This window comes from Oncorhynchus mykiss, chromosome 9 (genome assembly GCF_057628025.1).
Source record: "Oncorhynchus mykiss isolate SJ-2025 chromosome 9, ASM5762802v1, whole genome shotgun sequence".
Lineage (NCBI taxonomy): Eukaryota > Metazoa > Chordata > Actinopteri > Salmoniformes > Salmonidae > Oncorhynchus > Oncorhynchus mykiss.
In genome coordinates, this window is record NC_143030.1 from 19,995,212 (window position 1) to 20,011,636 (window position 16,425).

General features: G+C 42.2%; 1 protein-coding gene across 2 annotated transcripts; it reads left to right on the forward strand.

Moving 5' to 3' along the window:
* Positions 1 to 393: 393 nt before the first annotated feature.
* mrpl52 (mitochondrial ribosomal protein L52) lies at positions 394 to 11,014 on the forward strand. Of its 2 annotated transcripts, XM_090183708.1 has the most exons (6): positions 433 to 489; positions 1,279 to 1,344; positions 1,584 to 1,653; positions 1,785 to 1,852; positions 10,498 to 10,562; positions 10,719 to 11,014. In XM_090183708.1, the coding sequence occupies exons 2-6, from the start codon at positions 1,311 to 1,313 to the stop codon at positions 10,863 to 10,865; spliced, it is 384 nt and encodes a 127-aa protein (XP_090039834.1). In that variant the 5' UTR covers positions 433 to 489; positions 1,279 to 1,310; the 3' UTR covers positions 10,866 to 11,014. The 2 variants fall into 2 exon arrangements, with proteins under 2 accessions (XP_021470621.1, XP_090039834.1); XM_021614946.3 differs by lacking the exon at positions 1,279 to 1,344 and having other exon boundaries at positions 394 to 489.
* The last annotated feature ends 5,411 nt before the right edge of the window (positions 11,015 to 16,425 follow it).

Genomic DNA, 16,425 nt, shown 5'->3' on the forward strand with positions numbered 1-16,425 from the left:
AACGAATTAGAGGGTATACTTTTTATTCAATTAGGTGCTTATAAAATATGAATACATGTGGGATTGTGGATAAAGAGCATATATGTTATACTCAAGTACAATCTTTACGTAGGACGTACATCATTGTGTTCTCACATTTTTCACATGGGTGGGTACTGATTTATTACACAATTATGACCTCTCTTAAATACCTCCCAGTCTCAGGTATGTTAATTGCCCCAGGCCTTATCAACAGCACACCTATATGTTGTGCCCTAAGGCTGAAAGCTATATCAAAGGGTCCGTTGCTTGTTTCCAATTCCTGACACAGTTGAAATATGGTTTTGGCAGGCCTACGTGCCTAGAATAACATGGTTCAAATGGCAGTAGACCTATTTAGGGGACTACTTTATTATGCTCCCAGTCTGTGGAATGTGTGGAAGAACATTCTCTAGTGACACGGTTCTGAGATTTTTCCGGAGTGTATGTGTTCTCCAAGGACGATACAAAGTAAATATCTCGCTATTATTTCAGTGCCTTTTTGCTTGCTACTGCCATACGCTTCAATGCACTCTGTTTCGTTTTGGTGACGTTAACCCTAACATGAATCAAATATTTATGAAACCATTTTTTTGTACTTCGGGTAGGCTCATTTAGCCTACCCCGAAGCCCCCCTGCTCGCTCCCTAGTCTTTCATTGCCCTTAACGGTAGCCTAAAATGAAACGCGCGACCGTCGGTGTGTGCCTGGCTGCCTCTCCCCTCCCCGCTATGCTCCCTTGAGTTGACTGGAGCATTCACTGAATGCGAGTGAGGACTTGTCTGTAAAGTTTAACAGAAAAAATACTTCATGGCTTACTCAGTATAGAAAGAGCAGCTGGAGCATGGGAGAAGATGGTTCAAAATCATGGCTTATCAACTTTGTGGGACAAAACGTTATATGATGACAAACTCAAATGGTGTATGTGTGTTTGTGTGTGTAATTAATACTTTAAAAATAATTCAAGTGTACTACATACATTTAACTACTTTTTGGGGGGGGATAGTAACATTTTAAGAAAGTGTGTAATTTTACGATGATAAAATAAGACTACACCACAACCAATTCATACTTCAAACCCTTATCTGGCTAAATTGTATTTTGTAAATGTATCATCATTATAACCTGAAGTCCAGCTCATCATTGGCTACTGTAACATAACGTGATTAATTAACAGTGTTACAATATAACACACGTTGCTGCATGTTGCTACTTGGTTTCAACTCCACAATTTATTTGGCGTATTTTGACCACCATCTAGTGGTATATATAGTTCTTACATAAAAATCCAAAATGGCGGCGCCCTTAAGGACATTGTGCTGTACAGGTGAGGTTATTTACAAGTCAATTACTTATCATTTTCATAAGATCTAATGGTAATTTTCTGCTGTAAATATGAATATCAGTCGGCTCCCAGTTTACAATCTTTTTTAACATTTTTATATATTGAGCTAGACAGATCGCTAGGTTTGATAAAATGTTTAGGCAACTAGCTAACGTTAGCTAGCAAAGCAAAAAAAAACTAGAGAGCCTAAATGAACTGAATTCCTGATGGTCTGTTTTCAGCTTTGAGGCATTCCAGTCGTTGTTTTACTACGACGTGTGGGACACAGGCTGGAATCAAGTGGAGGACCGAGTAAGTTCTAAACGACACAGACAAACAACTGTCAGAACAAAATGAGACACACACACACACACAATTGTAGCTATTACAGCTCTATTTTGATATGCTTTGTTTTTTACAATTTCACATGGGTTTTTCCATAGAAATGGTCTGGCCCGCAGTGGAACAGAGTATGGCCCCATGACAGATCTCCCTGACTGGTCCTTTGCAGGCAAGTTCACATGTAGGAGCATGCATTTTTAGGTTGTTTTCACATATTGTCCTAATTAAAATAACTGCTCTCAGTCCTCTTTAAAGTGAACTCCTAGAAGAAAAAAAAACCAACAACAATAACGTATCTTTTGTATTCACACTGCCCTTGCCTTTTGAATGAGGACTCAACTATTTTGGCAGTTCACTTCACTTTGTGGTCCAAGTCCTCTTTGCATTCAAGTTGCTATGTTTAGAAAGGAACCACAATATTTTTGCAACATTCACTCAATGCACTCTGGGTTATTACAAAGTTAAGGACAAGCCATTCTCAGCAGAACGTGTTATCGGACCGCTAGATACTTGCAAGTCAAATGCTCCTTTAAGTCGCTCTGGAGACAGCAGAGAGAGCACCCCCCCCCCCCCCCCCCATCGCTCTGGAGACAGCAGAGAGCGCACGCCTGCATCCACATTAACAAGGCCGGAGTGGAGAAGGTGAAAAGCTTCAAGTTCCTCGACATACACATCCCTGACCATTTGAAATGGTCCACCCACACAAACAGTGTGATGAAAAGGCGCAACAAAACGCTTCACCATCTGGCGGAGGAATCTGGGTTTGGCAGATGCCAGGAAAACGCTACCACTGTAGCAACTAATGATTGGTGGAGGAGGAATAATGGTCTGGTGCTGTTTTTCATGATTCGGACTAGGCCCCTTAGTTCCAGTGAGGGGAAATCTGAATGGTACAGCAAACAATGACTTTCTAGGCGATTGTGTGCTTTCAACTTTGTGGCAACTGTTTGGGGATGTCCCTTCCTGTTTCAGCATGACAATGACCCCTTGCACAAAGTGAGGTCCATGCAGAAATTATTTGTCAAGATTAGTGTGGAAGAACATGACTGGCCTGCACAGAGCCCTGACCTCAACCCCATTGAACACCTTTTGGATGAATTGGAACGCTGATTGCAAGTCAGGCCTGATCGTCCAACATCAGTGCCCGACCTCACTAATGCTCTTGTGACTGAATGGAAGCAAGGCCCCGTTGCAATGTTTCAACATCTAGTGGAAAGCTTTCCCAGAAGAGTGTTAGCTGTTATAGCAGCAAAGGGGGGACCAACTCCAAATTAATGCCCATAATTTTGGAATGAGATGTTCGACAAGCCGGTGTACATACTTTTGGGTATGTATCTCACACACTCCGGACTCCGACGTTGGTCATCCTAATATAATGTGTGTTTTGTTGCGTGAGATATTACTTCTGTTGAAGCTAGGAACACAAGTTTTTCACTACACCTGTAATAACATCTGCTAAATAGGTGTATGCAAACAAGAACATTTGAAACTTTTTTTGGGGGGGATTGTCTGCTAAATTACTCAAATGAAACTATTGGTCACGTACACAGATTTGCAGATGTTATCGCAGGTGCGGCGAAATGTTTGGGTTTCTAGCTTCAACAGTGCAGTAACACCTAGCAATAAAACACACATAATATCAGAACGGGCAATGTCAGAGATCAGTGTGTGTATATATTACACATAGTACCAGTCAATCAAAAGTTTGGACACACCTACTCATTTAAGGGTTTTTCTTCATTTTTACTGTTTTCTACATTGTAGAATAATAGTGAAGACATCAAAACTATGAAATAACACTGCGGTCCATCCCAAACCTTCTCAATTGGGTTGATGTTGGGGGATTGTGGAGGCCAGGTCATCTGATGCAGCACTCCATCACTCCTTCTTGATCAAATAGCCCTTACACAGCCTGGAGGTGTGTTGGGTCATTGTCCTGTTGAAAAACAAACGATAGACCCACTAAGCGCAAACCAGATGGGATGGCGTATCGCTGCAGAATGCTGTGGTAACCATGCTGGTTAAGTGTGCCTGGAATTCTAAATATATGACTGATGGTGTCACCAGCAAAGCACCCCCACACCATCACACCTCCTCCTCCATGCTTCACGGTGGGAACCACACATGCACATCTGTTTACCTACTCTGTATCTCACAAAGACATGGAGGTTGGAACCAAAAATCTCAAATTTGGACTCATTAGACCAAAGGACAGATTTCCACCGGTCTAATGTCCATTGCTCGTGTTTCTTGGCCCAAGCAAGTCTCTTCTTATTATTTGTGTCCTTTAGTGGTTTCTTTGCAGCAATTCGACCATGAAGAACTGATTCAGGCAGTCTCCTCTGAACAGTTGATGTTGAGATGTGTCTGATACTTGAACTCTGTGAAGCATTTATTTGAGCTGCAATTTCTGAGGCTGGTAACTCTAATGAACTTATCTTCTGCAGCAGAGGTAACTCTGGGTCTTCCTTTCCTGTGACGGTCCTCATGAGAGCCAGTTTCATCATAGAGCTTGATGGTTTTTGCCACTGCACTTGAAGAAACTTTCAAAGTTCTTGAAATGTTCTGGATTGACTGACCTTCATGTCTTAAAGTAATGATAGACTGTCATTTCTCTTTGCTTATATGAGCTCTTCCTGACATAATATGGACTTGGTCTTTTACCAAATAGGGCTATCTTCTGAATACCAACCCTACCTTGTCACAACACAACTGATGGGCTCAAATGCATTAAGGAAAGAAATTGCACAAATTAAATTTTAACAAGGCACACCTGTTAATTGACATGCATTCCTGGTGACTACCTCATGAAGCTGGTTGAGAGAATGCCAAGAGTGCACAAAGATGTCATCAAGGCAAAGGGTGGCTACTTTGAAGAATCTCATTTAAATATATTTTGATTTATTTGTTTAACACTTTTTGGGTTATCACATGATTCCACATGTGTTATTTCATAGTTTTGATATCTTCACTATTCTACGATGTAGAAAATAGTCAAAATAAAGAGAACCTGGAATGAGTAGGTTTGTCCAAACTTTTGACTGGTACTGTATACTTATAATGTATACAAACATATAATAGTGTTTTAAAGACAGTATATGAATAGAAAAGGTGTGTACAGCAGTGGTTATATACTACTGCTGGTAATCTGAATAATCCTTCCAAATTTGGTTAAGTAGTGAAGGTTTAGTGTGCCCCAAAAAATGCACAGCTCCCTAATGAGAGAACCCCTATTCTGAACTATTTTAATAAAAAATGTCTTGATGCAGGCAGATTATTTGATAGGGTTACATGAGCCCCATGTGAAATTACCTGACACTCCCGAGTTCTCCTTCTTTCCCTTCTCTGGCTCAGGTGCGTAGTTCCCCGAAGGCAATTGATGAAAAAAAGAAAGAATTCCCCTGGATGATCTAGACCCTCACCTACTGCAATTAGATGCAGACATCATTGCTCTCCCTTTAAATTTAACATGCATCTTTAAAACACCCTAGAATGTAATGAAAGTCCCAGGTTGTGGAAATCACATTTGGCCTACCTCTTTCGAAAGGAGGTGATCCCCCTCTACTGAATAACTATAGGCTCATAGCTAACTTGTCTATTCTGACAAAGGTATTGGAGTGCCTAGTCAGTAAGAAGCTTAAGGCGTACCTCCAGTAAAACAATATTTTGAGTGGTATGAAATCGGCTTTCAGGTCAAGCCACAGCACTGTCACAGCAACACTGAATGATGTTCACTGAAGGTTTTGAATGATGTTCACTGTGCCCTGGATAGGAAGCGGCATTGTGTATATGTATTCAGACTTGTCAAAGGCATTTGACACTGGATCATACTGTCTTGGTGCAGAGATTGAGGTTTGTTGGGACTACTGGTCATGCTCTGGAGTGGTTTGTGAACTGTCAAATAGAACCCAGTGTGTTAAGGCAGATGGTCCTACGTCGTAGAGCTGCGCTCAGGTGTGCCTCAAGGATCAACTTTAGCTCCCCTGTGGTTTATTATCTAGATAAAGGGGTAGGCAAACCCTGGTCCTGGAGTGCTGCAGCCACTTCATGTTTTTGAGTTAACCAACCTGGAAAACCAGGTGTGTTGAATTGAGGCTATCACTGAGCTGATCAATGTACTTAAATAGCTCAGTAGTGGTGCCTAGTTGAGACAAAATCATGCAGTACATTTTGGAAGCCAATAGATTGCATTTAGTTAAAAGATGATACCAATAAAATTTACAAGTTAATGTTATGTAACAGAATAAATAGCAGAATAATAACTGCAGATTAAATAATGCTTTAATTGAAAATTGTACTCCCAATGTACGTTACTGCCCCTTTAAGAGCTAGGACTGATTTTGTACCCTATGTTGTGATTTTCACCATTATGTTGTCTTCTCTCACTATTCAAACCCCACGATCAATAAACAGTTTATGAAGCTCTCTTAGCCTATAGTCACATATTGCAAACAAATAATCTGAACTAAAAACTCTACAGATATTTGGAATTTCTATGCATCCTTGACAATTGTTAATCAATATCCCAAAACAGCACTTTTTTTTACACGAACATGCACATCATAATCTTCCTCCTTTTTGTGGCACATTTGGGTTTATTGCAGGGCGAACGGTGTTGCAGTAGTGTGGTGTGGGAATAATGACAAGCGAATTTTGGAAGCTTTGTGTTTACATTGCCCTAAAAATGGGAACCGGACCGCGGAATTCAAGCGAACCAAATTCAGACCACCTCTCAAGATCGTCTCACTTCGGGGGTTCTTCTGAGGGGTCCGAGTTTCTTTGGAGTGTTCACACTGCCCAAAAAATATTAACGAACCACACTAAGTTCCCCAAAATTGGCTGAAAGGGACCAAGTGCGAAAACAGCCTCTTGTGTAGTCTTAACATTCTGTATACTCCCCCTGTCCTAAGGGTAAAAAATGACCCGCATTTAAAATCCGTGGACCCCACTTGTTTTTATTACGACGCACCTGTCATAATTGTTTCCTTTACTAAAGTAGAGGATTATTATTGCTAAAGGTACTGCATAAGTGTAAACATTACTTTTTTCGTAAGAGATGGCACTTGTATAGCCTAAGAAACTAGTTCGAAATGTGCAGAAAGTAGTTTTTAATTGCATTTTGTTGAAGGGAAACTAACAGTCTTGAACTTTTTTGGCAACATAGTGATATATACTGTACAATGAGGAATTCAACTTCAAAATACTAGTCTTCTCCCATTTTTTTTTAAACCATTGCCTGCACACACAAGGTGTATAAATAATAAAATAAGATGACCAATACAAAACCAAAAATGTGAAGAACATAAATCAATCGACTTTAATTAGGACATGTATGTGTGCATGGACTTTGCAGATGTATTTCTCACATGTACAGCAGATAGTATTTGGTTTACAGTCCTTCTTTTGGGAGCAGAATTGGCATCTCCTCCTCTTGCCTGCTGCAGCCTCAGGTGGATCTGGACAAAATTCAGCCCCCTGAACAACTTTCACAAGCGCTGCTGTGCGGGGGAGGCGCTCCCTTCCTTGAATGTGTGGGGTTACAAGTGCCTTTCCCAGCTGCTCCAGGCACACCCTCCTCTTGTTCCGCTTATTAGGCATCCAAGTAGGATTGATATTGTTCCATATTACGAAGGCATTGTATGAGGACACATCCAATGATGTTATGGAAGATGACCAGGGGCCAGTGGGCAGTCATCCTCCTGCAGCTGTAAGTTCCAATCGCCTTGTCCAGGTTGTCCAAGCCTCCTTTGATGTGGTTGTAGTCCAGGATGATGGCTCTTCCTGTCCTCACGAACAACGATCTCAGCCGTTTTGTGAAGTGTGCTCAGGAGGACCACATTCTTGTTCCTCTTTGGGAGGTAAGAAACTAGAGTGGTGGTGGGGGTGAAGACAAACTTTTATGAGAATGCCTCTCTCCCCCTTGTTGTGAGGAATGCAGGGGGGAGGGGGGGGGGGGGGTCAGGCTTGTTCTTTGTAATTGTGTTAACCATGATGATCTTCCTCTTCAGGAGCTGCTGGCTGAGTTCATAAGAGGTGAAGAAATTGTCACACGTGACATTGTGTCCCCTCAGTCCAGCTGTCACATCAAGTACAACCTGTATCCCCTGGTTCTTCCCCGGGCCTCCACTGGTCGGCTTCCCTGTGTAGACTTGCATCTTCTATGCGTAGCTGGATTGTGCGTCACAGGCCAACTATATCTTGATGCCATACTTTGCTGGCTTGCTGGGCATATACTGCCAGAAAGGACCGTGACCTTTTGACAAAAGAGATTGTTTTCTGTGATACTGATAGTAATCACATAAATCAATGATATTACAGCAATACATAATACAATTAAAATGAAAATCACTTACATTACAGATATGAAAACAAAAATGTACCTCTGAATGGAACCAGTTGCTCAATCTCTGTTACTTCAGGCCCAGAGTTGTAGAGGTATGGCAGACGCCCCACCCACTTCTCCCAGACCTCTCTTATGGCAGCCAGTTTGTCTCTCACAAGTCCTGCAGGTCTTGACTCACGGTTATTAAATCGTAGCATTCTTGAGAAAGTGTGAAAGACTTTCAGTGGCATCGTGGCACGGAAAATAGCCCTTCCACTCTCTGCATCCCAGAGACTACATGTAGCCTCGCCTCAGGACCTGTAAACACCCGCTAAGATTATCAGCCCTATGTTGGCACGCAGGTCAATCTCATCCATCCTTTTCCAGTTGTCTCCATATTTACAGAAACCCTCTGTCGTGTCTTTGGCTATGCCGGATTAAGTGATATGACATGCTATTCTATAAAATAATTTCTCCGTAATTAATATTACCCGATTTAGCTAATCATGTAAATGTAATTAACTAGAGAGTCGGGGCACCACAAATATTTATAGAGCTGTTATCTTCCGAATAAACTCTTAAAGACCTAATAATATTTTACATCAATAGAAGTCAATATTAATCGTCACCTTAATTCAGTCTCATCTGAAAGTTGTAAATTCTTGTTAGCCAGGGTTCATGAAGATAACCAAGTTGAATCCGCAATACAAAATTGAGTTTCATTATTTAATTACTAAATACCAAACTAATCACAAGAATTACATATACACAGAATTAATCATACCTTGTTTACAAATTATGTCATAAAGGGGCGGCAGGGTAGCCTAGTGGTTAGGCGGAAGGTTGCAAGTTCAAACCCCTGAGCTGACAAGGTACAAATCTGTCGTTCTGCCCCTGAACAGGCAGTTAACCCACTGTTCCTAGGCCGTCATTGAAAATAAGAATTTGTTCTTAACTGACTTGCCTGGTTAAATAAAGATAAAATAAAAGGAAAATGTCCCTAGCGGGTGGAAAAGGGCTGGGTTTGAGTGAAAGAGCGGGAAGACTGAGGACCAAAGGAAGAAGCTGTGCTATCGTAAATACAGTATTTTATGCATTCTAAATTACCGCTGCGCTTCGGTAGGTTGGTGGTAGATGGAAGGCCGTGTTGCCAAACCGAGTCCTTTGTCCTTTTGAAGAATGTCTCTGCTGGTCAATTGAATACGTTGTTGTGTGATAGACGGGATACTCTGTCTGTTCCTTCCTAACCCTCGTTTGCAGCTGCTGTTGCTAACTCAACGGCTAGGAGGTATCACTGCTGTAGTGAATAAGAGTTCAAAGTTCATACCATTCGCAACTAAAGCTCACGCTGATGTTGGCTTCGTTCTGTAGTTATTATCTGAACCATTCTGACGTCCTCACGTCGTCCTCACTTCCTCAGAACAGGAGTTTACATTTTCGTCAAGGCTTTATATAGTGGAGCGAGAAGGGTGTGTCTGAAAAGTTTTATAACCCATGTCTCTTCAAAGGGGCGGGCCACTGATTGAGCAGAGCCTTAACCTTATGAAAACCCAAATCTCTCATTTGGAAGCTAAAATTACGTTTCATCTCTTCACCAATAATTTCAAATTCAAACATTTAAATTGAACAACAATTCCATGTGAATCCGATAACTCTGATGTGTAGACTTTCCACTGTAGAGTTTGTCATCCTATCATTGATGAGAATGTCCCAGATGACAAACAAACTGACATCATATTCATTAAGTACCACCGCATATGTTCAATTGGTCGGATAACCAGAATATGGTTCATTTCCCCCCACCTTCTGATGTTCCCAGAATCTCCATGTTAACCAAGGGTTTTTCAAATTTCACATCAGTAGGGTAGAGAGAGGAAAAAGGGGGGAAGAGGTATTTAGGACTGTCATAAACCTACCCCCAGGCCAATGTCATGACACCTCCAAATGTGCATCTCCAGGATGATTTTTTTTCGATGGCTGGTGTGATGAACATGTACAATGTTGAGGTGATGTCCTGTGCAACTGCATGTCTTGTGGGTCCTGGGGTCGTCCTTAAGATATTTTGTGCTGCCATCCTGCCCTGGTTGTCATATGGTGGCAAGGACCATGTTATTTTGCTGTTCTTTGACAAAAATGTCTCTCTTTCAGCTTGGGGGAATTTCTTTATCTGAAGATAATACATTGTGCTCTGGGTTGTATTCTTCCCCATCTTCTTCAGATTCCTCTTCTAAATCATTGTGCTCTTGTTCCTCCTTGGACAACTGAAAAATCAGATCTATGACCTTTTGGGCACTGAAACGTGCACTCATGACTTCAGCAACGAGATCATTTAGGGGGTTTTCTCTGCTGTTAAATATAGTGGTGGGTCATTTTTGACCCTTAAGACAACACAAGGGTTAATGTGTCAGGTACCTATGTGTGTGTGTGGTTGGGTTGGGAATATGATTTAGGCCTACATGATATGATTGTTTGTATTTGTGTTTTACACACAGATGGCCGGCCTGCACCCCCCCTGAAAGGACAGCTGAGGAGAAAGCAGGAGAGAGAGACGTTAGCAGTCAGTATCTTATGTTAACCTTTTATATTACCTCCATAAAGTTGAATATTTAATTTCAATACAGTTCACATATGATGTCCTTTCCACCTCCTTTATATTTCTTCTCCTTTTCACTTCCTCATCTTCTTTTCTCATCTTTTTCTCGGTCTCCTCCAGAGACGTGTAGTGAATCTCAGCTCGGAGGTGGATAAGGGGATGGAGGTGTGGAGGGAGAAACAGGAAGAAGCCAAAAGAATGCAGGAACGCAATAAATCTCTTCTGCTTAAACCCAAAGGAAACCTTTTATTGAAGAAAAATAAGTAATCATCACATTTTCTGTTCTAGCCCACTTGAGTTATTGACAAAATGGAGGAGATTTGCGCAGTTGGTGTATGGCATTGTCTTTCCATTTATGTTTGTGCTTATTTAGCCCTTTTCAATGTTTTCTGAAATTAAACTTGAATGTAAATCCACTGCCTACTGTTAATCTACTGTCTTACTTGTTCTTGAACTTCTTTATGAAAATATATTAGGAACATGCCCTTTCCCTTATTACTGTGGCTTAGTTATTAACAATAGTTTGAGTAATATATTTATTTCCCTACTCCATGTCCTCCTTTCCCCACTAGAATGCAGCATTTTACCAGTTTAGGTCAATAGCAGTGCTTCGCCGCCATTTTGTCTCCAGCAGTCTCTAGTCTAGAGCAGTGGTTCCCAACCAGGGGTACTAGGACTCCTGGGGGTACTTGGCCTATCCACAAGGGGGGTACTTGAGAAGACTCATGAGGCCATAGTCCTACTGGTAAAATGCACATGAGGGGGTACTTCAGGGGTACTCCGGGTAGAATAAAATTCAGTTGGTGGTACAGTAACTAAAGGGTTGGGAACCACTGGTCTAGAGGGAGTGCTGTGGGGGCTGGTGAAAAGAGGAAGGGGTTGTCAGACAGAAACGTGACGTTGTGCAGCTGTGTGTTTTTGTATCTTCACATCACATGTAGGCCTAAGCTATGAGCGGCTGCTCCGTTTAACTAGACACAACGTTTTAGAGTTAATGTGTTAGAAGCTAATGTTGATACACTGTTTTAGGGTTAATGTGATAGAAACTAATGTTAAAATATGAATATGTGGTATTACTTCGGGTAGCCTGCCTTCAGACTGCCCTCTTGCCACTTGGCGGTGTTATAAAGAGTTCCATTGTGGGTGTGAATCAGTCTCCTAATGAAGTGCAGTGTAAGGCTGCAATCAAAGTGTGCATTCCTGTGTAGCCTACTGTAGGTGACACTTTAGACACAGGGAAAGTGTGTTATGAGACTGTGTGCCATGCTGCTGTCTGGTAAGATGATTAAGAGGCTGTTCCTGAAGAAATGGCAGTTTAACCATCTCTGAAGTGATCCCAATGGCATCTCCCGGTGTTAAACCTCTGCTTTGTGTGTGCCACTCTAACACAGTTTCCCAGTTCACGTCCCACCAATGCTGCTCTTATACAATAGACTAGAAGCTAGGCTAAACTAAGCTAAGTGATACGAAGTCCAGTTCTAATTTCATATTTTTTCTTGCTCTTTCTGTCACAAGCGTATGGTAATTTTGAGTACTAAAGGGGTACCGTAGACTGCCCTCATTAACCTTGAGCTCACTTTGTATATGTAGCGTCAGCTGTAATTTAGAGTGACTTTGACTAACCAACAGTCTGTGTTTACAAAGTGAGGTAAGGCACTTAAGCTCCCAGTCTCTCTCTCGCTCTCTCACACAACCTTTCTACCTCTCCTCCCTCATTCTCTCCTCTCCCTCCCTCTTTTTCTCTCCATCTCCCTCCCTTTCATCTCTCTTTATCTCTCCCTCATCTATCTTTTTCTTGCTCTCCCTCTTGCCTTCCCTCTCTCTTTCTCTCTCATTCTCTCCCTCTCTCAGGTCTTCTTGCCAATCTCAGCAGAGCACCACTGTAATTAAGGCGTGCTAGCCACTAAGTTGCAGATTTTTTATTGTTTTTTGTGTTAACTGTTTGTGGTGTCAATGGGTGAACAATAGAATTGGAATAGAACGATTCTAAATTCTGTAGGATGAACAATGAGCATTAATAACAGAGGACATGTTCTTTAATGTGTTAGAACCATGTACACAGAGTATACCAGACATGAGGAACACCTTCCTAATATTGAGTTGCACATCCCCTTTTTGCCATCAGAACAGCCTCAATTCGTCTCAAAACTGTTGAGCGTGAAAGGTGCGCCTGGCACCTACTACCATACCCCGTTCAAAGGCACTGAAATATTTTGTCTTGCCCATTCACTTTCTGAACAACACACATACACAATCCATGTCTCAATTGTCTCAAGGCTTAAAAATCCTTCTTTAACCTGTCACCTCCCTTTCATCTACACTGATTGAAGTGGATTTAACAAGTGACACCAATAAGGGATCATAACTTTCACCTGGATTCACCTGGTCAGTCTGTTATGGAAAGAGCAGGTGTTCTTAATGTTTTATACACTCAAGTGTATTTTGTTGCCGAATACAAAGTCTCTCAGACTGATTCTCTCACTTATTCGCTCCCTCCCAAGTGAGATTTGTAAAGCATTGGAACAATGGCTTGGCATGAACTTCACACCCGTATTCACATTGTTCTACTACACATTTAATCCAACTTAACATGTCCTTTGGAAGAACCCAGAGGTGTGTGTGAAACAGCCAGGACGTGTCTTCTGGAGAGGAAAAAGTAGAACTCTTTTCCTCTTGATTCCTCTATTCTCACTTCTACTTCTTACTGTATTTCTCTTCTCCCTCTGTTCTCCCCCTGTTCTCCAACTTCCCCTCCTCTCCACTCATACCTCTCTCTCCTCCCATACTCGTGTTGTTTGGGAAATGAGAACCAGATGTTGCTTATTGTGCAGAAGTCACTGAGGGGGAGAGGAGGTGGGGTGAGGTCAGTCTGCTGTAGTGAACAGCAGCACACGGTGGTAGAGAGGAAAGAATGGATGAAGGAAAAGACGAGCAAGGAGGAGAAGAGGGTCAAGAGTTCTCATCCCCCTGATGTGGTGGGGTAGTGTTTTAGATTCAGCTAAAAAGTTACTGCGGCCCTATGCCCACAGGCTTGAGACGAAGCAGAGAGGTTTCCTGACAGATATGACTGGGCCAGGGTGAGGGAGCCTGTGTGGATTGAGAGGTGGGTTGTGGTTTGTGGAGGGCCTGATTCAGCAAGTCCTGGTGAGGGTGTCACCTCCTGACAAGTGTGTGACCTCTGAGTTGAGTTACATGAAATCTCAGTCTCTCGCTGTTGTACTTGTCAGCCAACTGTCCTGTTGATAGTGCTGTGCTCGATATACTGGAGAGGTTGTGGTTTTCCACTTCTTGTTTTTCCAGATGGGATAAACAGACACTCAGACTGCAAAGGAATGTTCTTCTCCCCCTTTCTGCCATACAAACTTCCATGGCTGTGTCTTTGGGTGTGTGTGTGTATGTGTGTTCATGTGTGTTAGTCCGTACTTGTGTGTGTGTGTGAGAGAGATACTTTAGAGTGTGCCTCAATGTAGGTTACCCAAAGGTTGAATTGCAAGCAGCTGGCCAGCCCACTTCCTGGCTGGGTTAGGAGTGCTGAGGCTGAGGTCTGAATGTTGTTGGGGCGGGGCGCCCATCTAGGCTGACTAACATCGCTGCCTGCTCTATTTCTCCGGAGCACAAATCTATATGAGCGTGTGTGAGATGCTCTCCCGTCACTAAACATTCCTCCTCTCTGAGCCCTTTGTCATATGTTTACCATACATTCTCCCTCTTCTCTTATCTGTTCATCCCAGCCACTGTATTTTACATGCTTGGTGAACAGCAGGTGTAGAATAACAGTGAAATGCTTACTTATGGGCCCTTCCCAACAATGCAGAGAGAGATTTTTGTTGTTGTAATAGAGAAATATTAACACAATGCGTAGCGATAACTTGGCTATATACACGGGGTACCAGTACTGAGTCAATGATAACTTAGTACTGGTACCCCTTGTATATAGCTTATTATTCAGTACCGAGTCAAGTTATCATTGACTCGGTACTGGTACACTGTGTATATAGCTAAGTTATCGTTGACTCGGTACTGGTACACTGTGTATATAGCTAAGTTATCATTGACTCGGTACTGGTTCACTGTGTATATAGCTAAGTTATCATTGACTCGGTACTGGTACACTGTGTATATAGCTAAGTTATCGTTGACTCAGTACTGGTACACTGTGTATATAGCTAAGTTATTGTTGACTCAGTACTGGTACACTGTGTATATAGCTAAGTTATCGTTGACTCAGTACTGGTACACTGTGTATATAGCTAAGTTATCGTTGACTCAGTCAGTACTGGTACACTGTGTATATAGCTAAGTTATTGTTGACTCAGTACTGGTACCCCGTGTAAATAGCTTAGTTATCATTGACTCAGTACTGGTACCCTGTGTATATAGCTGAGTCGATGTGCAGTATGATGTAATTGAAGTAAATATGTAGATATAGGTAGGGATAAAATGACTAGGAAGCAGGATAGATACTAATAGATACAGATGGAGTGTCGGAATGGAAATCATTTTGAGAAGATAAATGTTTGTAATACTGCCTAGTGGGAGAAATGAGTTACAGTATGAGATGGAAATACCAGGTGACATGGAGAAGAGAGGAACAGATGTGGGACGAGGGAGAGCGAGGGAATGGAAAGTCCGAAAGAAGATCCACATTAGAAGCCACTAGAGTGAAGCTTGAGAAAGTTATGAACAAGTGTTTAATGGAGCGAAAATGATTACATTTTGTAAAGTTAGAGAGATCAGAAATGTCTGTTGAATGGATTCCAATCCAAACAGAGCTAGATTCTGAAGAATCTCCTGCAAGAGGGCACATAAACAGTTAAAGGATGTGGAGAAAGAAGAGAGGAGAAATAGAGAAAGGGGATGGGGGAATGGGAAGAGAGGAGAGAACAGAGCAGAGATACTTGGTGAGGGGTGGTGGAGGAGGAGAAAGAATGGTTTCTGTTAGAGACCTCATCAAAATAACTACTTTGCAGTGGGTGAGGAAATATGGCTGAGAGAGAGAGAGAGAGCGGAGGAGGAAATGCTAGGGGTGAGAGAGGGAGGGATAGGGGTGTGAGAGAGAGTGGAAGGGAGAGGGGGAGGGTGGTAACAAGTTTAGACTGTTTCTTAGTATACGTTTTAGAAAATGTTTCGTATCATTTCAGCTTTACTGGACACCTCACTCTTAAATGAACGTATACTCTCCCTCCCTCCCTCCCTCCCTCCTGCTGGGTTGGGGCTGGAGGCTCAGATGTTTTAAGAATTCCAGATGGCGTTAATAGAACTCAGTTGGAACACTGCACTAAGAAAAACGTGATCATTCCATCACTTTTTCCACTTCTCCATTCCCGGGGCTCATGACTCCAGCCATGTCCAAAACACCCTCCCAGGTTCAACTAGGTTCTCCTCTCCTCTCTTCTTTATCCATGCCCCCTGGTAAGCTGTAAACAATAGCTTGTTAACAACAAGATGGAACAACAGAGAACCAGCTCTTCATTCTGAGCTCGCTAAGCATTCCTTAGGGCTCTATTCAATCCGTAGCGTGATTGACAATTAAAGGCAACGTTCCCGCTGTCGCGGAGACTGCATTCACGGTAAATGCTGCGTATGTCTGTCTGTTCAATCGGGAAATGATCTACATTTTAATGTGTATCTTCCGCGATCATTTCACCATACGGATTGAATCCAGCCCCTATAGCCCTGTTTGAATAGTGTTGAGGCCAGGCTGTTATTTGTGTATGAGACAGCAGTCTGAAGGCCATTCTCTTCTCCAGAGTGAGTGAGTGAGAGAGTGTGTGTCTGTGTGTGTGTGTGTGTGTGTGTGTGTGTGTTGGGCCAGGAGAAAATCACC

What these genes read in the sequence shown, in the direction of transcription:
- mrpl52 (XM_090183708.1), top strand. Translation starts at nt 1,311, where the DNA reads ATGGCGGCGCCCTTAAGGACATTGTGCTGTACAG. An exon ending in CCCTGACTGGTCCTTTGCAG is followed by an intron (nt 1,853 to 10,497) that starts GCAAGTTCACAT and finishes TTTTACACACAG; the next exon opens with ATGGCCGGCCTGCACCCCCC. An exon ending in AGGAGAGAGAGACGTTAGCA is followed by an intron (nt 10,563 to 10,718) that starts GTCAGTATCTTA and finishes GGTCTCCTCCAG; the next exon opens with AGACGTGTAGTGAATCTCAG.